Source organism: Globicephala melas, chromosome 8 (assembly GCF_963455315.2).
Source record: "Globicephala melas chromosome 8, mGloMel1.2, whole genome shotgun sequence".
NCBI lineage: Eukaryota > Metazoa > Chordata > Mammalia > Artiodactyla > Delphinidae > Globicephala > Globicephala melas.
Window position 1 is genome coordinate 84,009,630 of NC_083321.1, and position 27,980 is coordinate 84,037,609.

The 27,980-nt window shown below is 34.6% G+C and overlaps 1 protein-coding gene across 1 annotated transcript in view; it reads left to right on the forward strand.

The window, feature by feature from the left end:
- The window catches only part of ATM (ATM serine/threonine kinase), a 140,216-nt gene that overhangs the window by 35,454 nt on the left and 76,782 nt on the right, over positions 1 to 27,980 (forward strand). Inside the window, exons 14-29 of the mRNA XM_030836236.3 lie at positions 1,257 to 1,382; positions 1,944 to 2,069; positions 3,007 to 3,096; positions 4,184 to 4,355; positions 5,690 to 5,889; positions 8,134 to 8,216; positions 8,315 to 8,470; positions 9,268 to 9,343; positions 9,475 to 9,605; positions 11,485 to 11,605; positions 13,375 to 13,548; positions 14,605 to 14,774; positions 16,020 to 16,266; positions 19,577 to 19,692; positions 20,645 to 20,771; positions 21,260 to 21,459. Coding sequence (XP_030692096.1) covers positions 1,257 to 1,382; positions 1,944 to 2,069; positions 3,007 to 3,096; positions 4,184 to 4,355; positions 5,690 to 5,889; positions 8,134 to 8,216; positions 8,315 to 8,470; positions 9,268 to 9,343; positions 9,475 to 9,605; positions 11,485 to 11,605; positions 13,375 to 13,548; positions 14,605 to 14,774; positions 16,020 to 16,266; positions 19,577 to 19,692; positions 20,645 to 20,771; positions 21,260 to 21,459 — 2,315 coding nt within the window. The remainder of the gene's footprint in view (positions 1 to 1,256; positions 1,383 to 1,943; positions 2,070 to 3,006; positions 3,097 to 4,183; positions 4,356 to 5,689; positions 5,890 to 8,133; positions 8,217 to 8,314; positions 8,471 to 9,267; positions 9,344 to 9,474; positions 9,606 to 11,484; positions 11,606 to 13,374; positions 13,549 to 14,604; positions 14,775 to 16,019; positions 16,267 to 19,576; positions 19,693 to 20,644; positions 20,772 to 21,259; positions 21,460 to 27,980) is intronic.

Genomic DNA, 27,980 nt, shown 5'->3' on the forward strand with positions numbered 1-27,980 from the left:
TTCTACCCATTTCTATGTGTTCAGATAATCCATGTCAAAATCCTTGCTAAAGCCTTTCTTAGATAATCTCAGCCGTACATCTTTTAATTTTAATAGTACTTAATATTTCTTTTTCTTTCTTTTTTTTTTTTTTTTTGTGGTATGCGGGCCTCTCACTGTTGTGGCCTCTCCCATTGCGGAGCACAGGCTCCGGACGCGCAGGCTCAGCGGCCATGGCTCATGGGCCCAGCCACTCTGCGGCATGTGGGATCTTCCCAGACCGGGGCACGAACCCATGTCCCCTGCATCGGCAGGCGGACTCTCAACCACTGCGCCACCAGGGAAGCCCAATATTTCTATTTTTAAATGACACTTAGCATCTTCTTTGTACCATATACACAAATATCTCTTAAACTATGCTAGAAGCTCATTAAAAGGCATATATAATTTTTATTAATCTTTGTATCTTCTGCAGTGCTTAGTTATATGATAAATGATAAAATATTTGTTGACTAAAATAAAACCTACAAGCTACTCAAAGGGGTTGATTCAGTAGCCATAATTAATGATACAAACAGCCAGAGAAGAGACAGTGTGCCTATTTGCTCTATCTTGCCCCTATTACTGACTGACTTCTGGATTATAGTTGTAACCATTTTCATTACAAAGTAATGAGATCTTCCGTGTTTTCCCCTAAAATGATATTTCATACGATATAGGAACAGAAAAATTTGAAAATTTTATTTTTCTGTGTAACCTTTGCACGTTCTTACATAATTCTATAAAATTGGTTAAGCAGTATCTACTGGCAAAAATGCCTTGTGTTAGTCTGTGGAGTGTAAAAAGCTGAATAAATCAAGGTTCTTATCTCTTAGAAGCTCAAAACGTCATTTTAATGTCTCTTATTATGAATCTAACTTCTACTCATGTTCTAAGAGTTACAGACATTTATTTGCCTATCAGTTTTTTTTCTTTCTTTTCTCCTTACCTCAGATATTTAAGGGCTTGTGTGTGTAGTACATTAAGCCACTTTAAGAAGAGATATATTACTTGGCCATTAGGACATACTACTTCTGTTTTTCCTGAGAACCCTGGTTATCACAACTCTGCAGGGATCCCTCAGATGGTTTTAGAGATGATCAGAATTATGCCACTATTGATTCAGTTAACTGAACTTTTGTTTTTTAATATGTACATAAAATTTGCTCTTACAAAAGATAATAGTACTCGAATGATTTACAAAATATAAAAATTTTTTATTTGGGTTTTACTTTAAGACTTCAAATTCAGAAACGCTTGTCCGGTGTTCGAGTCTTTTGGTGGGTGTTCTCGGCTGCTATTGTTATGTGGGTGTAATAGCTGAAGAGGAAGCATACAAATCAGAATTATTCCAGAAAGCCAAGGTAGGAAGATTTATGTCAATAATGTTTTGGATTAATTTGAATGAAATATATTCCTGGGAAAACTGGTATATTTGTTTGGAAAACAAATTTTTATGTAGGTTAGCTCTTTCTTTTTCATTTATGCAGTCTGAGAAGAAATGATAGTTGTATCTCCTTCCTTAAATTTGAAATTATTTTAAGCCAGCTATAAATACAGTAATTGAAATTATATCACATTAAAATTTAATCTCATTAACAAAAGTACTGGTGTTTATCTGTACTTTAAAAATTTTTTCCCGGATCAGTTATCCTAAAGAATTTTTAACCAGGAGTGTTAATCTAGTAGGCCCTAACCATGAAACTGACTTTTATCTCTGGGTGCTGTTCTGTCAGTTGTGTGATTTGTAAGGATAACAGGTATAAGATTTGTTGTTTTTAAAAATTTGTTCATTTTTAATTATATTTTATAACCAAGTATAACTTCTTAAAATGATTACTTTTACTTCTTAAGTAAAACAAAAAAGCAATCAATCAGCTATGATTTTAACTGAAATTTGGATTTTTCCTCCTTTTTTTCAATAGTCTCTAATGCAATATGCAGGAGAAAGTATCACTTTGTTTAAAAATAAGACAAATGAAGAATCTAGAATTGTTTCACTGAGAAATATGATGCATCTATGTACATGTTGCTTACATAACTGTACCAAGGTAAGATGTTCCTACTTGACAGCATAGCCTACCTAGGAGGATGATAACTGGTTGGTGCTGTTACTATTTTTTGGGTCCATTCATAAGTTGATACACTGATTTTAAATTAAATTGGTAAATTAAGATAGTATCCAGAGGAAAAAAGCAACAGGTAATATGAGTTTCTCATGAAACTAACTGCATGAAACTAACCTTCTCAGGAAAGTTTCTGAGATTATTTTACCCCTTTAATATACAACTGATTGGTGACTCTTTTATTGCCAGTGTATTTTCATTTATTTAGTAAAATCTTGTTGACTACTAAGTATGTGATGTGCATACCAGTACACGAGGGCTAGTGGGCACTGCAAAGATAAACAGTTCTAGCACATACATTACTCTCTTTTGCCCAGGTAGTCTTACATAGCATTTGGTAGAAAGGGTGCTACTGTGTGTAATCTTTGTTTTGATTTGGAGCAGGCCTGAGGGGTAGCTGAGCCAAACCAGAGTATTGATAATAACTAGAAACACTTTTTAAAGCTAATGTTAAGTACATGGCCATATATCAATATTATCAGCATGTATTTTTGGATTTTTAATGTGTTTTTTTGTGTTTTGGTATAAATGGGGAAGGAGAGAGTGGATGAATAAACTCTAAGCTATGATTATTGCTTGCTTATGTTTAGGGGCAGTAGCTGGTATTTTACTTTAATGTTATTTATGCTCAATGAAAGATATTTGCTATAGTTATTATTACTTCAAGAAAAGAGGTTTGTATGTTTGAAGCAAGTCATATCTTGCTCCTAATAGTAAACTCTTTATCCATGCTTATTCTGATAATTTCCAGTGTAAAATAAAATCTGCATTTCATTCAAGATAGAGAAAATATTATCTGCAAAGAATAATTGTTTGTTTTTATTTCTTTGTTTGCTTGGTGTTTTGTTTGTCTTAATTACAGCACAGTCCAAATAAGATTGCATCTGGCTTCTTCTTGCGATTATTAACATCAAAGCTAATGAATGATATTGCAGATATTTGTACAAGTTTAGTAAGTATGCTTCCTATTTTACTACCATATTTCATTGATTCTAAGATGCTTTTTATAACTTTGAAATCTCTCTTGAAAAGGGATGCATCTCACAGAATATGGTATGTTATATTTTTAAAATGTGGAAATTAAATAAAGTTATTTGGTTTGCAGGGGGGAATGTATTTGATTGCTTCTTAATATCAATACCTAGCATAGTGCTTGGCTGTTAATTTCTCAATAAATAATAATAGACCAAGTGATTGGGAACTAATCATCCGGACTCAGTACCTTTTTCTATATGACATTGTACCAAAATTCAAAATAATTCTCTATTCTTAAAAATAAAAACAAAAACCTTGCCAGACAAGCAACATATTCTTATCGTAATATTTATATTTCTTTTTCCATATAAATGGGCTTACATACTTTTTTGTCTGGAACAGTGCCTGGCACATAGTAGATATTCAAATATTTAATGAGTGAAAGAATGTTCTGTAACTTGAGTGTTTTCATTTAATAATAAATCTTGGTCATTTTTCCATGTTGCTACTACATAGGGGTATACCTATGTAGACTTTTTTTTGGGGGGCAGTACCATGGTATTTCATTATATATGGGAATAGTATATATGTATTTTAACCCAACTAATCTTAATTAAAATTTTAAATTTTTTTTTTTTAACAAAGAATTCTGCAGTAAATTTCTTATACTTTCATCTCCTTCTATTTGTGCCTATGAAGGATGTAGGATAAATTCTAGAAGTGAAATTGCTTGTTCAAAAGGAATGTAAATTTTACTTTTCGATGGATAATGTTATTGTCCTCCAAAATAGTCTTACCAATTTATAATTTTACCTACACCCTCATCAATTTGGGGTAGTATGAAACTTCTTAATATAAGAAATCATTTGTAAAGATTGTGTATTATTCTGCTGTGTAGACAATACAGTTTATATATCTGTTTTCCTGTTGCAGGACATTTAATAGAAATAATACTGCAGGGTTTCATACACTTGAATCTTGAATTGTTTGATTAGGTCAGTTTTAACAACAGCATGCTTCTGAAAGAAGCCAACTTGGAACGTCTTTCTTTCTCTGATTTGAAGGTATCCATTATCAAAAAGCCATTTGACTTTGGAGCAGTAGAATCAGTGGAAGATGGTACTGATGAAAATCTAATGGAGATGGAGGATCAGTCATCCATGAATCTATTTAATGATTACCCGGCTAGTAGTGTTATTGATGCAAATGAATCTGGAGAGAGCCAAATTACTATTGGTAAATATATTTTTACTGCATGGGATTTTTTTTTACCTCTTTACATTGATTTGGTATTATGAAAGGCCTCATAGATACTAATTTTATGCGCATTTTATTTCCTTTTTGTATAGTCTATTGAGATTGTTCACCTCTATACATTTTAGAATTCCCTGATTTTTAATTGAATTTATTAGTTTCCTATTTTATTCTTCATGGGGGAATTTAAAATAATTATTAAATAAATAAAAACATATAATAGGTTATTTGGAAAATAGAAAGCAGGATAGTGCAAGAGCACCCATAATGCCATCATTGTTTACCTTTTTCTGTTATTCTACATAGACCCTTTCAAAATTATAATCAGCATTAACATTCAAATGCCTTTTTATACCTTGTCTATTTTCTTTCAACATTAACTGTAAGCATTTTTTTCATTTAGGTACTTGTGATATTGATAATCATACTTTTTAATGGCTCTATAATATCCCAATTAACATACATACCATAATTTACTAGAGCACTTTTTTTTTAACTTATTTATTTTTTATTTTTTGGCTGGGTTGGGTCATAGTTGCAGCACGCGGGATCTTTGTTGCGGCATATGGGATCTTTCATTGTGGTGTGGGCTCTTCTTTTTTTTTTTTTTTTTTTTTTTTTTGCCGTACGCGGGACACAGGCTCTGGACGCACAGGCTCAGCGGCCATGGCTCACGGGCCCAGCCGCTCTGCGGCATATGGGATCCTCCCGGACCGGGGCACGAACCCGTGTCCCCTGCATCAGCAGGCGGACTCTCAACCACTGTGCCACCAGGGAAGCCCCATGGTGTGGGCTCTTTGTTGCGGCGCGCGGGCTTCTCTCTAGTTATGCAAGAGCTCCAGAGCGTGTGGGCTCTGTAGTTTTGACGTGTGGGCTCCAGAGCATGTGGGCTCTGTAGTTTGTGGCACGTGGGCTCTCTAGTTGAGATGTGTGGGCTTAGTTGCCCCATGGCATGTGGGATCTTAGTTCTCTGACCAGGGATCGAACTGGCTTCCCCTGAATTGGAAGGTGGATTCTTAACCACTGGACCACTTTTTTATTGTCAGAAATTTAGATTCCTTTCTAACAGTATTGCAGTGAATATTTGTCTATATAGATTTTTCCATAGATTATTTATTGATGACAGAATCCTAGGGTAACCTTTTATGAAGAATTTTGAAGCTTTTAGTGTGTAATCAATTTCATCATAATTTTGCTTTCCATATATTTTTATCTCTTTTTTTTTGTTGTTCAAGGGGAAGATATTTATGTTAATATTCAATGTATGTATTTGTTGCACACCTCTGTTAGTCTTAATAAGTGCTTTTTATTTTTAGGTGCCATGAATCCTTTAGCTGAAGAACATCTGTCAAAGCAAGATCTACTTTTTTTAGACATGCTCAAGTTCTTGTGTATGTGTGTAACCACTGCTCAGACCAATACTGTATCATTTAGAGCAGCTGACATTCGAAGGAAATTGTTAATGTTAATTGATTCTAGCATGCTAGATCTTACCAAATCTCTCCATCTACACATGGTGAGTTCAGTGAAATGAAGAAGTGCTTCATTTGTGTCTGATGTTGCTAGCTAAATGTAATGGACTGACATATTAGAATCTTATAGTACCTTTGAAGACTTGAAATTGCTTCCTTGAGAAATTAATCTGAGACTAGTTATAAAATACACTTTTCTTCTAATATACTGTGAAAAAAATTTAAGTGGATACTGAAACATTAAAACTTGGATGGACTTGGATAGATTTATTCTCTTTGGGTGTAATTATTATTATTTTAAACTAGGCCAAGAGCCACAGACTCTGAATGTAAAAATAATACTCATATAACATTGTTGTTGAAGTCTGAATCTTGCCTTGACCTTGGTTTATATGCTTTAAAATTTTTAAATGTAATTTCAAAGTGACTGTAAAGTTAAAATACTACAAAACTCCCATATTTCCTTCATAAGCCTCTGTAGTTAACATTTTACCACATTTGACTTATCATTCTCTCTCTTTGCACACTACACACACACAAACACACACAAGCACACACTTTTTTTCTGAACTATTTCAAGATTAAATATTCAGACGTGATGCCCCTTTACTTCAGTGTGTATTTCCTAAAAACAGTGATACTCTCCTATATAACCATAGTATAATCATCAGGAAATCAACGTTGTATCATTGAATTTACTTGTCAGGTCTGTTCAGTTTTTTTCAGTGTGGAACAGTTCCTCTGTCTTTCCTTATCTTTCACGACCTTCATATTTTTGAATAGTACAGCCACTTGCTATATGGAATCCGTCGCTTTGAGTTTATCTCATGTTTCCTCGTGATTAGATTTAGACTTAACAAAAGTAATCTCTCTCCTTCCCTTCTCTCATCACTTTACTCATCTACTGATAGATATCTCCAATTCCAATCTAACATCATAGGATTTATTTTCTGTGTCCATATTTGTAGCTCCCTTTTCCAACAGTAAGAAACCAGGCTTCCTACTTAACCTCAGTGCATTTACTTGTTTACTCAATATTATTACATGTAACTTATCTCCCAACCATGTGGGCCATACCCTTAGCCCCAGTGCTGGTGAACATGTGGGGAGAGCTCCTGTCTCAGCAGATATCCTGGATGAGTCCATGGTCATATCTTAGTCCCAGCAAATTGGCAAACATGGCAAGTGATTTCCCCAGCCCTGGGAAACATGCCAAGTTATTCCCTAATTAGAACCTCTTGGAAACATTCAGGTTGAGTCCCTGGTAGAATTCCTTGTCATGTTCTAGCTGTGGTGAACGTTCTGGTTGATCCCCTAGCCCCGGCAAATATGCTTATTTGAGCCCTGTTTGATTCCCTGGTTTCAACCCTGGCAAATACTCTAGTCAAGTCTCTAGCCCCAACCAGTGGGGAGGGCTGTATGCTTTTCTTGGGACTTTGATGTTCAAAGTCACTTCAAGACACTTAGTAACATCACACATGGCAAATATTTAAAATGGTCCAATTTAATATTCTTTTATAGTATCAGAAGGAGTAAGAAACAATTTTCTACATACAGATGATAGGAAAAAAATGCCTTCTGATTCTTAATACAGCTAGAAAATTATTTGTCAGCTGTCAGAAACTGGCTGCCTCGTTATAACTACCAGCTATAACAACCGGTAGTTGCTGAGTAGCCCTTTATATCCATCGTTCCATAGAGAGCCTTACAAGGTTGCCTTATAGGAAGATAAGTCAGGGTATTTGGATTCTTCACTGCCCATAATTATCTCTGCTTTCCAGAATTCATTAATAGAATAGTGTTTAACCATTGAAGTTATCCCCAAGCATTGTTTTCGGAGGGTGGTGACATAATATAGTTTCAGACTCTTGCTCAGGCACTTAACTCCAACAGTGATAACACTGTCACTTACTGAATTCCTACAATAAACGCTAGACCTTTACATTCATTTCCTTTAATCTTCACAGTAATCTGGCCAGGTAAGTGCTATATCCTCATTTTAAAGCTGGGAGTACAAAGACTCAGATGACAAGGCAAGTTTTTAAAGCACTCAAGTAGTAACAGGTTATGGTACGGGGATTTGAATCCAGCTCTGTTTGACTTCAAAACACCCCTGCCTCCCCCTTTTTTAAAATTATATTGCTTCATAAAAATTCACTGCTCGTGTGTGTGTGTGTATGCACATGTGTTTATATATGAATTTATGGTTACATATATGTACTTATTTAAATAAATGATATATGAAAAAACAAGAACAACAACTAATTTCCCCCACCCAACTATCTTAGTATCTAGTGCTTTTAAAGGACCTTCCTGGAGAAGAATATCCCTTGCCAATGGAAGATGTTGTTGAACTTCTAAAACCGCTATCGTAAGACATTAAAACCATATAAAATATTCACTCTAAATTTGTAGATTAAACTGGTGTGTTCTGTTATGCTGATAAAGTTAAATTTTTTTCCATCACAGCAATGTGTGTTCTTTGTATCGCCGTGACCAAGATGTTTGTAAAACCATTTTAAACCATGTCCTTCACATAGTGACGAACCTATGTCAAGGAAATATGGATGCTGAGAACACAAGGGATGCTCAAGGACAGTTTCTAACAGTGATTGAAGCATTTTGGTGGGTATAGACATTTTGTGGAGTTACTTTTCTTTTGCCACTTCTGCATACAAATGCAAACTTTGCATTTCTTCTAATCCTCGAATGTAACTATATACATCTTTTAACAATAGTGACATGTAATTTGTGTTTCCCTCCTTAATTGCTTGAAGAACTGAATTGTTTTCTGCTTAAGACTTGGCTTCCTAAAGTGGTTTTAGTGTATTTCCCTGCGAATTTTGAATCTCTTAATAGTTTGACATATATGATGAATAAAGCAAAGTGCAACAAGTCTAAATCAATCAATAGTTTATATTCCTAAAGTGGACAAATTGGCCTTGTCATTCTCTGGTTATTTCATGCATATAGTCATAGTGTGAGTTAATACCAAGACACCTATAGAGGAGCACATATATGTAATTTAGAGCCCTCCTACCATTTGGTGGGCAAGGACTTCTGAGTCAGTATAGAATGTCGTTTTTAAGTCTTTGATATAACAACACAGCAACTTTAAAAATGTTTTCCTTTTAAAGCAAGTTTTCTATAACATGGTTAGCTGAAGTGGAATAGCCCCAAAATGAGGCATAAGCATGTGACACAAATAACATACATTAAAATGAACTTTTCAAACCAATTTATTTTAGCTGGAATTTTTGGAAGGTGAGAATATTGGCATATGCCACATAGTGAGAATTAAATTTAGCATGGAAAGAAATTTTGGAAGCAGCCTAGAATAACCTTAATGTCCAGTGATTTTTTTTTTTACTGTGCTTTTATTGGAATAATTACTTGATATTAAGACACATACTTTATTTCAGGCACTTAACGAAGGAGGGAAAATGCACATTCTCTGTAAGAGTGGCACTAGTAAAATGCCTTAAAACTTTGCTTGAGGTGAGTTATTCTACTTCAGTTATTAGTATGGTCTCCATTGGCATTTTTAAAGCAGTCTTTGTTTCTGTTTGTTAATGGGTGATTTTTCTCTTAGTATTTCACATTTAACCTCAGTTGTTCTTTTCCCATAGGCTGATCCTTATTCAAAATGGGCTATTCTGAATGTAATGGGAAAAGACTTTCCTGTAAATGAAGTATTTCCACAGTTTCTTGCTGATAATCATCACCAAGTTCGCATGTTGGCTGCACAGTCAATCAATAGGTAATGGGTCAAGTATTCATGAAGTGTCTGGAGTGCTGCAGATAGCAATTCAATGTGCAGGACAGTCATAGTTCACTAGTTGTGATATTAAAAATAGTTAACGTTTACTGAGCATATATTGTATGCCTGGCATTTATGTTTTCTCTTAATTCTGACAACTGTATCACTTTGATACTATTATTTTCTCCAATTTATTAATGAAAACTGTGGCTTAGATAAAGTAATTTGCTCAGTGCCATACAGCTAGTAAGTGGTTGAGTTGAATTAGGTGTGTCTACTCCCACTTACAAGAGATATAGGATGTTTGGATATTACTGAGATTTTATATGAGTTTGTAAAATGAAAATTAGCACATTTTACATTGTGCTAATTACAATCATATTTATTCAAGTGAACATAGAGTTAGACATTGGAGTGTTTCTCTCACAGGGATGTGTTTTATGTTTGAGTACCTGAAGAAGCAAATATTAATTTTTCAACAACTGCATGTTTATCAGGTTATCAACTTGATTTTAAAACTCTAAATTATAACCTACCTCTGCCTCTCCTACCTCACACTCCTGTAAATAAAGCACCTCTCTGCTTTATTTTTCTCTGTAGCATTTATCACCAGTTGAAATAATTGTATTTTAGCACATTTACCTAGGATATAAGCTCCTAGAGGGCATTGATTTTTCTCTTTTCTTGTATATTTAGTACCTAGAATAATACTTGGAATGTGCCAGTTGTTTAATAATTTGTAAAATCAATGAACATTTGAAAAAAAATTACATTATGCTTTAAAAACATCAAAGCTGAAAATCATTTAAGTAATTTTACTGTTCAAATGTAAGTGACCAATAATTAAAGAATGCTATAAAGAACTTGCCCAGCAGTCACATAAATACATGTGTTAGATGTGTCCAAAATTTGGATATGCTGACAATATTTTTTTTTAACATCTTTATTGGAGTATAATTGCTTTACAATGTTGTGTTAGTTTCTGACAACAATGTTTTCATAAGTCAGTCGTGTCTGGTAAAGTAAGCTCAGGCTTAGGACTGTTTTTAATAAAAACCATAGAGCATTGTAAGGTTTGCTAATGAATGTGTGCTTACTTCAAGTGCTTAAAAAAGATAGAAAATATATACTAAAGTTAAAGATCTGGGGTTACAGAGGATCATAAGTTGAATATAATAAAGCAAGGTAGTGGTGGCATTAAAAAAATCTCTTAAGATTCAAAAATGTATAAATTCATGAGTGACATGAGCATAGCATTTATTTATTGGTTGTTTACTTATTAGATATCTAATATTAGACTATTTAAGAGAGATTAGAGAAACTGAAGGAGTCAGAGGAACACCAAAAAAGTTGATACTTCCATAAATTTTGATTAGTAAAAAAGGGTAAAGGACAAAATTGGTTAAAGAGTTGTCCTTAAATATGATTGTACATTGTGCAAAAAGCTGATCAGCTTTTCTCTATCACATAAAATTTTTGTAATGGAATATCAAGACAGTAAAGCTATCCACTTTTAAGTTGTGATTAAATATTAGAGCAGGTTGATGTAAGAGTCTGTGGCTGCTTCTAACTGATATTTGACCAGAGGACAATTTTTCTTTTCTGGTTAGTTAGAGTTAAGGGATATTCAGGTTTGGGCAATAATCTAAAAGGTCTGTTGAGACCCTTTTCAGTTCTAGGAGAAAATGGAGTATATGGTAAAGACCCTAATATTAAGCAGTAGATTTGAACCTCTTTAAATAGACTCACATTTCCTTGGTCTTTTGAAAGAAAATCTAATATGTTAGTATGTCTCACAGAGTGATTTATTTTTGCCCTGTAAATATGCTTTGGAAAGTATGGTTTATATTTCACTTTTTGCTTTTTTTTTTTTTTTAAGATTATTTCAGCATATGAAAAAAGGAGGTCCTTCCACATTATTGAAAGCACTTCCTTTGAAGCTTCAGCAAGCAGCATTTGAAAATTCATACTTGAAAGCTCAGGAAGGAATGAGAGAAGTGGTAATTTTAGTAATGCTTATTTGCTGTTATCATATGCTTTCTATAAATATGCCACATATTACTTTACCAAGTTTGGCCTAAGACAGTATATATCCAGTAGTTCACAATATAAATTTAGACTAGAACAGCTATATGAATTTATTGAAATTACTTTATTTATAGGTCAGAATTGGTTGAATAATGACAGTTTCTTTTGGTTCAACTTATATGCAGCATTTTTGTAGGAAAAACAGAATTTACTGAGTTTTTATAGGAGTATAAATGGCTTATTTTTTAATTAAAAACTATATTTTGGTAAGATCTGATTAAAAGCTAATTCACAGAACAGGTGACAAGAGGAAGAAATGGATTGAGGAAAAAATGTTCTAATTGGGAAGATCAAATTATCTTTGTGCTCCTTAATGAACCTTATGATTTTCATATTTTTCTGTAGATAATATTTTTCTTAAAATGGCAAAAATTGTCTTAGTGGTAGAATTTATTCATTTATCTATGCCTTGATTTGTTTATTAAAAGTGTGTGAAGCAGTTAGTCAAATGACTATATATTCTGTAACAGCACCAAACTGAAAAGGAAAGTTGCATGAAAGAATGTGAATTTAGAAAAAGGTTTCAATAGATTGGAAAAATGAGTGTAAATAATACTCATTTAAAATTTACTAGAAATAACATATTATATATTTTAAAATCAGCCTGTCATGTGCAAAAAGGGAGAATACTGACCTGACAGCAGTTAATTTGGAGAAAGATCTAAGAAGTTTTACATCTTGAGAGCATAATATGAATCAACATTGTTATCAAAAAAAAGCAAATTCTGTCTTAGATGTCATTAATAGAAGCAGACTGTAATGAACAAGTTTATAGAAAGAACTTGAATCTTGTATTCATTTTTTTTAACATCTTTATTGGAGTATAATTGCTTTACAATGGTGTGTTAGTTTCTGCATAACAAAGTGAATCAGCTTTACATATACATATATCCCCATATCTCCTCCCTCTTGATAGCATGTTGGGTTTAGTTCCCAGTAAAACTGAATTTTTAACTATTGCTAGAATGTTAGAGAGTCTGAATATTAGAGAGTCTGTAGATCTGTCTTTTATAAGGAATAGGTAAAGGAGTTGGCTTAGTGGGAACCTCATAGCTATTTTCAAACATGTCAGTGATTGCCATTTAGTAAAGGAATTAGGTCCTTCCTTTTTTTTGTACCAAAAATAGCAATAGGATCAGTGACTGGCAGTTTTTTCCAAATGTGAAGAGAAACTTCTACCAAGTATAGCAAGTCAAAAAATGTACATGTCTGTTGGAAAAATGATTGGTTGTTAAACTAGAAGCATATATCATTCTATCTAGTTGCATGAATTTATTGGTCTTTTTAGTAATATATATGATAATATTTTTAAAGAATAAAGAGCTATATATTAAGTTATAATGGTAAACATCTTAGGAGGTAATACTTGGTAGTTGAAGAGCTTTTAGTCTCTCACTTTCCTGCAATTTCTTTCTTTCTCTTTTTTTTTCTTTAAAGTGCTTTATACCCATTGAAATGTTTGGCAATTCTTTCTATAAGATCTTATCAAAAGCAGTCTTTCCCTCTGTAGAAACTGTGGTCCTTTCTGATAATATCTCTTCTTAGCTCCATCACTATAGGATTTAAAACTGTTCACGGGCTGCTTAGATGTTGTCGTGGTGTACTCTGGTTTTAGTCTGGTTGGTTTATTTGGAATATTTAAATATTAACATTGCATATTGTTTTTAAAATTATTCCGAAGTCCCACAGAGCTGAAAACTCTGAAATTTTGGATGAGCTTTGTAATAGAAAGGCCATTTTACTGATGATGATAGCTGTGGTGTTATACTGTAGCCCTGTATGTGAAAAACAGGCTTTATTCGCCCTATGCAAGTCTGTGAAAGAGAATGGATTAGAGCCTCACCTCATTAAAAAGGTAACTGTGGATTAATATTTTTTATTATAATCTTCCTTGGGTAACTTTTAAACAATTAAGGTTAAAGCTAGATTTTTAATGTGGCATTTATTAAAGACTTAGAGGCAGTTTTATTTTTTAGATTTGGAATATTAGAAAGCAGTAACTTTTAAAATAGTGTATTTATTTGTATACAGTGTCATTTTTTACATTAAGTTTAAGAGCATTTTACAAGGCAGTTATTGAACTAACGAGAGTAAGTGACCTATCATATGCAGACCAGGCCCTCTGGAATAGTATTTATTGGGGGAAGCGGAGAAAAAAGGAGTAGTACGTGTTTTGCCTAGCGGATTCTGGAGCAGGACATTGGGATCTAGCGGGGCCAGGAGTCAAATTTTAGAGCTATAAAGCTTTTAAGTTGCATGATTAGGAAGACCAGGGTCCAACACAGTGTTGTAGAATGCTTACTCCTGCCCCTGTTCCAACACCTCAGCATTAATGGTTTGGGAGGTTCCAAGCCTTTACATCCTAGATTTTTACATGATGAACCAGTGATAGATCATGGCTTGATATAACTAGCATGGTTTCCAGTGGAGCTTTACAATAGGCCAACCTATAAGTAATCAGTCTAGATAGTTAAACTTTTACCTTTCAGTATTAAAGTAAGAGGTTACTTTAAAAAAAAATTATACAGTTACACTACCTAATTATTATTGTACGTGGAATATAGTGTTTGGATTTTTCTCATTTGGGTTTAGGACTGAGAAGAATTGTTTTACTTTATAATGAAATATAATCAAATCTTGAAAATTGAAACATTTTTCTGTTTTTATTCATTTAACATTTATTGAGGGTTTGCTGTGTACCAGGCACCGAGTAATTACATTAAATACATTTTTCTTGTTGAATTTTGCTGAAGTGGGTTCTTTATTATCTCCATTTCATAGATGAGTGAATCAAGGAATAGAAAAGTTAAATGAATACTTAAAGTCATACTGTAAATAAATATTAAGGATTTAAATGATTTATTATTTCATTATTTTCTTAAAACATTGACTTCTTTTTTGATTTGTATAGGTTTTACAGAAAGTTTCTGAAACTTTTGGATATAGACATTTAGAAGACTTCATGGCTTCTCATTTGGATTATCTGGTACTGCAATGGCTAAATCTTCAAGATACTGAATACAGCTTATCTTCTTTTCCTTTTACTTTATTAAACTACACAAACATTGAAGATTTCTACAGGTAGGTTTACATCTGTCACATGTGAAATATATTTAATTTAAAATTAGGTATTAATCATAATGTGAGTGTCGCAGCGTTTTTTAATGGAAATGTATTGAAGTGGACTTAGGATCTGGTCCTAGCTGTGTCAGTAGCCAGCTACATGACTTCAGGCAAGCCACATGAACACCCTCTGGGACTTGATTTCTTAATCTTTTTCTTTTTTTTTTTTGCGGTACACGGGCCTCTCACTGTTGTGGCCTCTCCCGTTGCGGAGCACAGGCTCCGGACGCGCAGGCTCAGCGGCCATGGCTCACGGGCCCAGCCGCTCCGTGGCTTGTGGGATCTGCCCGGACCGGGGCACGAACCTGTGTCCCCTGCATCGGCAGGCGGACTCTCAACCACTGCACCACCAGGGAAGCCCGGTTTCTTAATCTTTAAAGTAAGGGAGTTACATATAGAGATCATTAAGGTCTCTTTCAGCTTTAATATTTAATAATCTTCCCTATGAAAAATCAAAGGTAAATTATTAGTGGCTGATTATTTCAGCCTTATTTTTCTTATTTGTTGTTTAACTGTGGGCCATTTAGTCATTATTTCTGTTTGATTTAAAGTTTAATGTACAAGTATTTATTTTGCTAACTCCAAGTCTGGAGAAGCAAATTTTGAAAATGGAGAGATTTGAAACAACTAAATAATAATGTTTAGGTATCAGGATGATGGGAAGGCAATTCGTAATTGTTTAGTGGTCCTTACTGTTCGTTCATTTTGGCAATAATAATATTTACATTTATTCTTCGAATTTATTAATTGCTTTCACTTTACAATAATTTTGCATAAATTGATTATGCGGAATAAATAAATTCAATTTTCACTTGTTTTTGATCACACTATTAGGGTGATCTCTTTTTTTTAGTGTGACTATTTAGAATTCACTTCACTTCTCCATTTATAAAATTAGAGTAAGGGTGCTTAATGATCTAGATACAGTGATGCTCTAATGCTTATTAAACCGTTTTATTTTTTTATTTTTATTTTTATTTTTTTTTGGCTGTGCCACACAGCTTGAGGGATCTTAATTCCCTGACCAGGGATCAAATCCATGGTGGAAACATGGAGTCCTAACCACTGGACTGCCAGGGAATTCCCAAAACCAGTTTATTATTTTAAGGACTATATTATAAAATTTTACTTTGAAACATTATATTTTAATGTATATTAAAAATGTATATACTTTAATATACATTGTTATTTTTATATTTTTAGGTCTTGTTATAAAGTTTTGATTCCACATCTGGTGATTAGAAGTCATTTTGATGAGGTAAAGTCCATTGCTAATCAGATTCAAAAGGATTGGAAAAGTCTTTTGACAGACTGCTTTCCAAAGATTATTGTAAATATTCTTCCATACTTCGCTTATGAGGATACAGGAGACAGTGGGATGGCACAGCAAAGAAAGATTGCTACCAAAGTCTATGATATGCTTAAAGATGAAAACTTATTAGGAAAACAGGTATGACTTCAACATCTGCTGTACGTTTTATCCCCTAATTGATCTGAGGTGTAACTTTAAAGCTTTAAGGCTATTTATTCATCATTTATGCAATTAAATTTAATACTATGTGATAATCACTATCTAACATAGGCAGTCCATTAATTTTTTGTTATTGTTGTACAATGTTCTCTCCTTTTGATTAGCTTTGAAATGAAATGTTTTTAATCAGAAATTTTTTTAAAAGTTTAGAATAATTTTATCACTTTTTCTTTTAAAATTTTGTTTTAATTGGCAGTAATACATTAATGCAAGCTGGTTGTTAAATTCAAACAATACTGAACAAGGTATAGAAAATCTTTTTCACTTCCTCTTTAATCTCATTAAGCCCTTCACTTTTCATGGAAAAGTACAATCCCAAGTTACCATATCCTGTTTTTTCCCATGACATTTACTACCTTCTAACATATGATGTAACTTACTTATGAATTATGTTCATTGGTTTTTATCAATCTTCTCCACTATAAGTACTGTGAAGGTAGGATTTTTTTCTTTCTTCTTTTTTGCAGTTGTATCCCAACTATCTAGTATATATTGAGTACTCATTATTTGATGAAAGATGGAGTAAAGTTAAAAAGGAACTAACAATTTCTGTTTATTTTTATTTTTGGTTGTGTTGGCTCTTCTTATCTGTGCATGGGCTTTCTCTAGTTGCGGCAAGCGGGGGCCACTCTTCATCGTGGTGCGCGGGCCTCTCACTGTTACAGCCTCTCATTGCGGAGCCCAAGCTCCAGACGCGCAGGCTCAGTAGTTGTGGCTCACGGGCCTAGTTGCTCCGCGGCATGTGGGATCCTCCCAGACCAGGGCTCGAACCCGTGTCCCCGGCATTGGCAGGCGGATTCTCAACCACTGCACTACTAGGGAAGCCCTTCTGTTTGTTTTGTAGTAATTTATATATATATAAAATTATTTGAGGCAACTTATATTAAAATACATATGGAAACTTTTTAAGGTAAAAGAGGATTGGTCACTCCAATTTTTTTTTTAATGTGAGTAAGGGATGACTAACCAAGCTTGGTCAACATTAGTATTACAATTGGATAAACTTCAAGAGACTCTTTTTTTGTTGCCCAGTTATCTGTGTTGAACCAAGAAGTGGAACAGCAAGACTCTCAGTTGCTTAGGTGGGCCATTCCCAGTCAGAACTGGTTTTAAGTCTGTAATCTGGAGGCAGATGGTGAGTAGAGGTACTCCTTGCCCAAAAGGCAGTTGGAACAGAATGTTGGCATGCCAGGGGGTATGGACGTTACGAAAGACACTCTGCCTCTAGGCCCTTTTACTCAATCTCCCAGCTTAGACTTCTGAGCAAGCCTACTCTTACTATTCTTCTTTATGTGTTCAAACCAAAAGAGCAGTTTTGAGTCAGAATAAGTCTAGAAGGGAAGCGTGATTACATTAAACCCTGATTAAAACACCAGTCTCAAGCATGAAGAGAGGTAAAAATTAAAAATAATTTCTTAGCTTCTTGGTTAAAGACATAAATCTAATTTTTATTAGTCTCAATTTCATTTAGCGTCGTCATTATAAGTTAATTTTTTCTTTCTCTAATATGCAGTTTCTCTGAAACAATCAAGATTCTTTTTTCTGTGGATAAGTGTTGGTACCACTATTATCAGTCTTTGAGTCTTCTAAAACTGTCCGTTGTTGAATGCTTAGAATATTTACAGTTATAAGATTGTTTAGCTATACCTAGATATCTGAATAATTTATATGTACCTTAGGTAAACATTACAGATCTGGCTTAGAGAATCATGAAATTAATGAAGTCAGCTGTCATCTGTGTGCGTGGAAACTCACTAATTTTTCCTCTGATATTAATCAGATTTGGCCAGTTTGTCCTTACTTATTCCAGATATACTGAAAATGGGGGTAGATTTTTTTTAAATTATTTAATTAATTAATTTATTTTTGACTGCATTGGGTCTTCATTGCTGCACGCAGGCTTTCTCTTGCTGTGGTGAGTGGGGGCTACTCTTCGTTGTGGTGCATGGGCTTCTCATTGTGGTGGCTTCTCTTGTTGCGGAGCATGGGCTCTAGATGCGCAGGCTTCAATAGTTGTGTCGGGCGGGTTCAGTAGTTGTGGCTTGCGGGCTCTAGAGCGCAGCCTCAGTAGTTGTGGCACACGGGCTTAGTTGCTCTGCGGCATGTGGGATCTTCCCAGACTAGTGCTCGAACCCATGTCCCCTGCATTGGCAGGTGGATTCTGAACCACGGAGCCACCAGGGAAGCCTCGGGGCTGGATTTTTAAAAGGGCTTAAACCTTGGAAATGATGACATGACAACTAATGTGTAAGCCCAGGGAAAGGCTAGTATCGTTAGATTTCTTTAGTGTCACATTCCAGAATATTTTTGTTATATTAGGAAGTGTTTCCAAACCTCTGTGTGGAAGAGGTAAAGATAGTAGAGATAATAAATCAGCCATTTGCCTTTTGGTTTAAAGCACTGTAATTCCTTATTTGGAGAGCTAACAAATCCACCTTTAAGACTTCACAGTTCTCATTCATTCGGCTGAGGTGTAATGTAGTACACCCATTCTTTATATTTAGAGAACTTAATGCCTTTTGTGAGGCTACCTGTGGCAGGAAGTGGATGATGAAGGGTCTGTTCCTGTCCAGGAGGATTTAGCCTACTATTGATGACAGGGCATGTGGGTAGCAGAATTTGGGATATCAACCAAGTAGAAATCTGGGGAAAAGTTATGCAGGGAACAAAGGGATGATTATTGCCAGTCACCGAGAATTCTTACTAGTAAAGTTCTCTAAGTGAGGTAGTGTTCTCAAATAAGAGTAAAATGTAGATTGATGAGCAGTATAGCTCAGTGGGGAATTTGGTTGGCAGGCAAATGATTAGGTTGAAGAATTTTAGGCTAGACCTGAAGCCTTACTCATTAAAATGGTTCATTTTATTTTATTTTTTAAACATCTTTATTGGAGTATAATTGCTTTACGATGGTGTGTTAGTTTCTGCTTTATAACAAAGTGAATCAGCTCTACATATACATATATCCCCATATCTTAAAATGATTCTTTAAAATTAAACGAAAGAGTTGGATTAAGAGAGTCTTGTTTGGTATGATTTCCCTATTTTCCTTTCAGTCTGTAGGTTGGCTGCATAACAGAAAAAAGTGGAGTTAGCTGTATGTCTTGCAGATCTTAGATCTTTGGTCACTTTGAATAATTTTGGGAATGAGGCAGTAACATGAGCCCCTTAAGCTGTCTTAAAGATCACAGACACGAAAACTTAAATATATTTTAATTTTGTATCCTTGCAGATTGATCATTTATTCATTAGTAATTTACCAGAGATTGTGGTGGAGTTATTAATGACGTTACATGAACCAGCAACTTCTGGTGCCAGCCAAAGCACTGACCCCTGTGACTTTTCAGGGTATGGGTATTTTTAACTTAGAGAATTAGCTGCAATTTCAGAACCTTGAGAAGTTTATTGGTTAACACATTCAAATGTCCATTTCAGTTGTTAGGCATGTACTCTGCTTTTAAATTCTGTTTCTTTAAAAATAATTACCTTTGAATTGAAGTATCTGCTCTACTGTAGCCTCTCCACAGTAATTGATCTTTTAATTGACCACCTTATTCTCAAATTCAGTGACCTTTTTCTCCTCAATCTTTTTGTAATATTTGAGCATTCTGCCATCTCCTGTCTCATGAAATTTTCTTCTTCATGACATTATTCTTTGTTCTCTTCTTATCTATGACTCGGCTTTCTGTATCACCTTTGCTTTATCATGCTCCTTTGCTAGGGGAATCTTACTGTACTATAATTTCATTTGGATGTGAAACCCACTTGGTTGTATATGAATGTTAAAATTATTTTCTCAGCTTGATTGTAAGCTACTTGAAAATGCCCTTAACTTCTTTTATATGCTCTACAATGCTAAGCGTATACAATAGTAATAATATCTACTAAAATACTTTTACATATGTAATTTCATTTGATGTAGTATTTGATTGCTGTGTCTTAAGATATTATTGTGTTTATAGTACTAGCATAGAGCTTTAATTCATAACTGAAGTGAATTGGTATTAAGTCTCATTTGTGGAATTCCATTAACTTTATAAAAGATTTTTTAAGCAAATTATTTAAAATTGACTAAGTCCTAGAAAGTTCAAGTATTTAGGTATTCTGATTGATGTATATAGTCTGTGATATGTCATTTGTGATTTCATTAAAAGTCTAGTTTTCAGTAGAAAATAATTTCAAAATTTGGGGTTACTGTAATCTAAATTTTCTTTTTGGATTTTCACTTGTCTATTAAGAAAATGTTTTTTCTTGATAATTTTTTTCTGAAAATGACTGTATTTTTTTCTGTAACTCTTAGGGATTTGGATCCTGCTCCTAATCCACCTCATTTTCCATCACATGTGATTAAAGCAACATTTGCCTATATCAGCAATTGCCACAAAACCAAGCTTAAAAGCATTTTAGAAATTCTTTCCAAAAGCCCTGTAAGTATACATTACTAGTATAATAACTGAAGGGAGAATTCCTTCTTTTTCAGTTAGAAAATCTGTATATCTTAAAGAGAAAAAAAAGTAAACAAATGGAAAATTTATCTGAATAAATTAAGAAAAACACTCATTTACAAGTTTATATCTTGGTATTTTACTTGTCAGTATTAATTGAAATATGTCACATACGAGGGCTGAATTTCATGACATTTTAGTCATGTTGGCTCAGGGAATATATACATATATATAATGTATATTTTAAGGATATACTATTATTGTTTACTCTCTGAAAACTAAGTAAATTGACAGTAGTTTTTTAGGTTTAAGATAGTAATTTTCTTAATGTAATATTTTGCATTTGATATCAAAACCCAAAACAAAATTCTATAATTTAGAATTCTGTATTTTGAATAAAAAATGTATGTATTATGGGCTGAGTATATGTGATTAGGCAAGTTTTTACTAAATGTATCTTTATTTTCTAGGATTCCTATCAGAAAATTCTTCTGGCCATATGTGAGCAAGCAGTTGAGACAAATAATGTTTATAAAAAACATAGAATTCTTAAAATATATCACCTGTTTGTTAGTTTATTAATGGACGATATAAAGAGTGGCTTAGGAGGAGCTTGGGCCTTTGTTCTTCGAGACGTTATTTATACTTTGATTCACTATATCAACCAAAGGTAAATAATATATTTAGACCAATATATAAGTAGTTTTTCTACCCTTTTATCTTAATTGAAAATTTATATACTTCTACAAGGTAGAAGCCAGAGTATTGTTTTCTGAATTTTGCCTTTTTAATATATATTATATCTACCTATTATATTTTACAAAGTGCATCACTACTTCTCCAACTCTAGAAATCTTTAAGTATTAAGGGTCTTCAACATTTTAAATATTCTAATTTTAGATGGCCATAAATGCATATATTACCATAGCAGTTCTGGTCACCACTTACAGTGTGTGTGGTAGGGGGCAAAGAGGGGTTCCCTGTACACATCCAGGGAATTATCCAGACATCAGCGGATACCTAGCTGTAGATAGTGTTAGATCCCACAGGTTAAGAGCTCAAGTTCTGCAAGATTGTCCTTTCCAACCTCATCAGACACCATTTGAAAGCCCAGGTTATCAGTGGCTACAGATTTCAGTGACCCCTTTCTTAGGTTTGATTAATTTGCTAGAGTGGCTCACAGAACTCAAGAAACCTGTTTACTCACTAGATTGCCGGTTTATTACAAAAAGAAATAACTCAGGAATAGCCAGATGGAAGAGATGCATAGGGCAAGGTATGGGGAAGGGGCATGGAGCTCCCATGCCCTCTCCAGGCATTTCACTCTCTCCATACCGGCAAGTGTTCACCAACCCAGAAGCTCCCTAAACCCCATCATTTTGGGTGTTAATGGAAGCCTCATTAAATAGGCATGACTGATGAAATCATCACAGTCATTGGTGATTGAATCAGCTTCCATCTCCCTATGCCCTTCTTGGAGGTCAGAGAGGTGGGACCGAAAGTTCCAACCCTCTAATCACAGGGTTGGTTCTCCTGGCAACCAGCCCCCATTCTTAGGTGCTTCCCCAAATTTACTCATTAACATAAAAAAAGACTCCTTTATTGTTCTTGTCACAGGAAATTCCAAGAGTTTTAGGAACTCTGTGCCAGAAATGGGGACCAAATATATATTTCTTATTATAAATCACAACATCACAGTTACTATAGATTTTGGGATGTATGTTCTTTTTAGCATCTCTATTCCTTTCCATTGACTTTAATGATGTTTCTATTATTTGTTTTCTTATTAGTAGATAACATAGCCATCAAATAAATTTAAGTCCTTCAAAGCACATGAAGGTACCTATTTCCATTTTGTTTTCTCATATTTTTCTTTTTTGGCTTTTAAAAAATATTTTATAATTTTTATTTTAATTTAAGTCACATGTTTTTATAGTCATTCAGTCTTTTTCCAGCACTAATTTTTTTTTAGGTTTTATTATTTTGGTAAAATATATAACATAAAATTTATCATTTTTAACCATTTTTTTAAGTGTCCAATTCAGTGATATTAATTATGTTCACAGTTTCGTGTTTCCATCGCCACTGTTTCCAAAACTTTTTCATTACCTCAAATAGAACCTCTGTACCCATTAAGCAATAATTCCACATTACCACTTCCCTGTAAGCCCCTGATAACCTCTAATATACTTCCTGTCTCTATGAATTTGCCTGTTACAGATATTTCATATAAGTAGAATCATAACTTATTTTTCCTTTTCTGTCTGGCTTGTTTCACTTAGCATGTCTTCAGGGTTCATCCAGCATCATACTTTTTTATCACTAAGTAATATTCCATTGGATATATGTACCACATTTTGTTTATCCATTCATCTGCTGATGAACACTTGGGTTGTTTCATGGGTATGAAGTGGCATCTCACTGGGGTTTTGATTTTACATTTTCCTACGGACTAATGATATTGAACGTCTTTTCATGAGCTTAGTGACCATTTGTATATCTGTTTTGGAGAAATGTCTGTTTAAGTCCTTTGCCCATTTTTTAAAATTAGATTGTCTTTTTGTTGAGCCGTAGGAGTTCTTTATATATTCTTGGTGTTGAACTCTTAATATATGATTTGCAAATATATTCTGGATATTGAATTCATATATGATTTGAAAGTAGTTTCTCCCATCCTATAAAATTTTCACTTTCCTGATAATGTCTTTTGATGCGCAGATCTTTTTAATTTTGATAAAGTCTGATTTATCTTGTTTGGTTTTTTTTTGTTTCACGTGGTTTTGGTATTATATGTAAGAATTCATTGTCAAATCTAAGGTCACAAAGATTTATCCTTAGAGTTTATTCTAAGAGTTTTATGCTTTTAGCTCTTATATTTAGGTTGTTTATTCATTTTAATTTTTATATGTGGTGTGAGTTAGGGGTTCAATGTCATTCTTTTGCATGTAGAAATCTAATTGTTCCAGCGTGTTGTTAAAGAGAATGTTCTTTCTCCTTTGAAGGGACTTGGCATCCTTGCCAGAAATCAGTTAGCCATTGGTGTATGGGTTTATTTCTGAATTCTCAATTCTATTCCATTGGTCTTTACTTGTGCCATACCATGCTGTGTTGATTACTACAGCTTTATAGTAACTTTTGAAATCAGGAAGTGTGAGTCGTCTAGTGTTGTTCTTCTTTTTCAAGATTGTTTTGGTTGTTTGCAGTCCCTTGCAATTCCATGTGAGTTTATGCAAAAAAGTCTGTTGGAATTTAGAGGGAGATTGCATTGAATATGTGACTATTTAGATAGTATTAACATCTCAACAATTTGCCTTCCAATCCATGAACACAGGATGTCTTTCCATTTAGTTGAACTTATTTAATCTCTTTCATCCATGCTATATAGTTTTCAGTGCACAGGCCTTTCACATCCTTGGTTAGATTTATTCCCAGGTATTTAATTCTTTTAGATGCTCTTGTAAATGGAGTTTTTTTTGTTTGTTTGGTTGGTTTTTTGCGGTATATGGGCCTCTCACTGTCATGGCCTCTCCCATTGCAGAGCACAGGCTCTGGACGCGCAGGCTCAGCGGCCATGGCTCACGGGCCCAGCCGCTCCGCAGCATGTGGGATCTTCCCGGACCAGGGCACAAACCCATGTCCCCTGCATCGGCAGGCGGACTCTCAACCACTGTGCCACCAGGGAAGCCCTGTAAATGGAGTTTTTTAATCAATTTCCATTTTAGATTGTCAACTGCTATTGTATAGAAACAAATAATTTTGTACGTTGATTTTGTGACTTGTAACTTTGCTAAATTTGTTTGTTACTTCTAGTAGATTTATTGTGGATTCTTTTGGGAGTTTCTATATATATAGAATCATGTCATCTGGATTTAGTTTTACTTCTTCCTTTCTGATTTGGATGCCCTTTATTTTTCTTTTTTAATTGCGCTGGCTGGAAGTTCAGTACAATGTTGTGTATCAGTGGTGAAAGTGGGCATCCTTGTCTTATTCCTGATCTTAGTGGGAAAGCTTTCAGTTTTTCAACATTATGTTGTTAGCTTTGGGTTTTCATAGGTTACCATTATTTTGTTGAGAAAGTTTCGCTCTATTCTGATGTTTTTCTGAGTGTTTTTCTCATGAAAGGATGTTAGATTTTGTCAAATGCCTTTTCTATTTGTTGAGATGGTCATGTGTTGTATTCTTTCATTCTATCAATGTGGTATATTACATGGATTGACTTTCCTATACTGATCCACTCTTACATTCCTGGGATAAATCCCACTTGCTCATGATATATATCCTTTTTTTTTTTAATAGGTCTTTATTGGAGTATAATTGCTTCACAATACCGTGTTAGTTTCTTTTTTTATATAAATTACTTTAAACAAATTACTTTGTTACTGCATGTGGGCTTTTCTCTAGTTGTGGCGAGCAGGGGCTACTCTTTGTTGCGGTGCGCAGGCTTCTCATTGTGGTGGCTTCTATTGTTGCGGAGCCTGTGGCTCTAGGCACGCAGGCTTCAGTAGTTGTGGCTTGCGGGCTCCAGAGTGCAGGCCCAGTAGTTCCGGCACATGAACTTAGTTGCTCCATGGCATGTGAGATCTTCCTGGACCAGGGCTCCAACCCATGTCCCTTGCATTAGCAAGCGGATTCTCAACCACTGCGTCACCAGGGAAGCCCTCATGTTAGTTTCTGTTGCACAACAAAGCGAATCAGCCATATGCATACACATGTCCCCCCATATCCCATCCCTCTTGAGCCTCCTTCCCATCCTCTCTATCCCACCCTTCTAGGTCATCGCAAAGCACTGAGCTGATCTCCCTGTACTATGCTGCTGCTTCCCACCAGCCAACTATTTTACATTTGGTAGTGTATATATGTCAATGCTACTCTCACTTCGCCCCAGCTTCGTCCTCCCACCCCATGTCCTCAAGTCGATTTTCTATGTCTACCTCTTTATTCCTGCTCTGCAACTAGGTCATGAGTACCATTTTTTTGTTGTTCTTTAGATTCCATATATGTGCGTTAGTATATAGTATTTGTTTTTCTCTTTCTGACTTACTTCACTCTGTATGACAGACTCTAGGTCCATCCACCTCACTGCAAATAACTCAATTTCGTTTCTTTTTATGGCTGAGTTTGTATACATTGTATATATGTGCCACATCTTCTTTTCCATTCATCTGTCGATGGACATTTAGGTTCCATGTCCTGGCTATTGGTGGCTACTAAATAGTGCTGCAGTGAACATTGTGGTGCATGTCTCATTTTGAATTATGGTTTTCTCAGGGTATATGCCCAGTAGTGGGATTGCTGGGTCATATGGTAGTTCTATTTTTAGTTTTTTAAGGAACCTCCATACTGTTTTCCATAGTGGTTGTATCAATTTACATTCCCACCAACTGTTCAGGAGGGTTCCCTTTTCACCACACCCTTTCCAGCATTTATTGTTTCTAGCTTTTTTGATAATGCCCATTCTGACCAGCGTGAGGTGATACCTCATTGTGGTTTTGATTTGCATTTCTCTAATAATTAGTGATGTTGAGCATCTTTTCATGTGCCTCTTGGCCCTCTGTATGTGTTCCTTGGTGAAATGTCTATTTAGGTCTTCTGTCCATTTTTTAACTGGATTGTTTTTTTTTTTTGATATTGAGCTCCATGAGCTGTTTGTATATTTTGGAGTATAATCCTTTGCCTGTTGTTTCATTTCAAGTTTAATTCAGTCCCATTTGTTTATTTTTGTTTTTATTTCTGTTACTCTAGGAGGTGGGTCAAAAAAGATGTTGCTGTGGTTTATGTCAAAGAGTGTTTTTCCTATGTTTTCCTCTAAGAGTTTTATAGTGTCTGGTCTTACATTTAAGTCTTTAATCCATTTGGAGTTTATTTTTGTGTATGGTGTTAGGCAGTGTTCTAATTTCATTCTTTTACATGTAGCTGTCCAGTTTTCCCAGCACCACTTATTGAAGAGGCTGTCTTTTCTCCATTGTATGTTCTTGCCTCCTTTGTCATAAATTAGGTGCCCATATGTGCGTGGCTTTATCTCTGGGCATTCTATCATGTACCATTGATCTATATTTCTGTTTTTGTGCCAATACCATACTGTCTTAATTACTGTAGTTTTGTGGTATAGTTTGAAGTCGGGGAGCCTGATTCCTCCAACTCCGTTTTTCTTTCTCAAGATTGCTTTGGCTATTCGGGGTCCTTTCTGTTTCCATACGAATTGTAAGATTTTTTGTTCTAATTCTGTGAAAAATGCTGTTGATAGTTTGATAGGGATTGTGTTGAATCTGTAGATTGCTTTGGGTAGTGTAGTCATTTTCACAATGTTGATTCTTCCAGTCCAAGAACATGGTATATTTCTCCATCTGTTTATGTCGTCTTTGATTTCTTTCATCAGTGTTTTATAGTTTTCTGAGTACAAGTCTTTCGCCTCTTCAGGCAGGTTTATTCCTAGGTATTTTATTCTTTTTGTTGCAGTGGTAAATGAGAGCGTTTCCTTAATTTCTCTTTCTGATTTTTCGTTGTTAGTGTATAGGAATGCCAGAGATTTCTGTGCATTAATTTTGTATCGTGCAACCTTACCAAATTCATTGATTAGTCCTAGTAGTTTTCTGGTGGCATCTTTAAGATTTTCTATGTATAGTATCGTGTCATCGGCAAATAGTGACAGTTTTACTTCTTCTTTTCCAATTTGTATTCCTTTTATTTCTTTTTCTTCTCTGATTGCTGTGGCTAGGACTTCCAAAACTATGTTGAATAAGAGTGGTGAGAGTGGACATCCTTGTCTTCTTCCTGATCCTAGTGGAAATGCTTTCAGTTTTTCAACATTGAGTATGATGCTTGCTGTAGGTTTGCCATATTTAGCCTTTATTATGTTGAGGTTGGTTCCCTCTATGCCCATTTTGTGGAGAGTTTTTATCATAAATGGGCGTTGAATTTTGTCAAAAGCTTTTTCTGCATCTATTGAGATAATCGCGTGGCTTTTATTCCTTAATTTGTTAATGTAGTGTATCACATTGATTGATTTGTGTATATAGAAGAATCCTTGTATCCCTGGGATAAATCCCGCTTGATCATAGTGTATGATCCTTTTAATGTGCTGTTGGATTGTGTTTGCTAGTATTTTGTTCAGGATTTTTGCATCTACGTTCATCAATGGTATTGGTCTATAATTTTCTTTTTTTGTGATATCTTTGTCTGGTTTTGGTATCA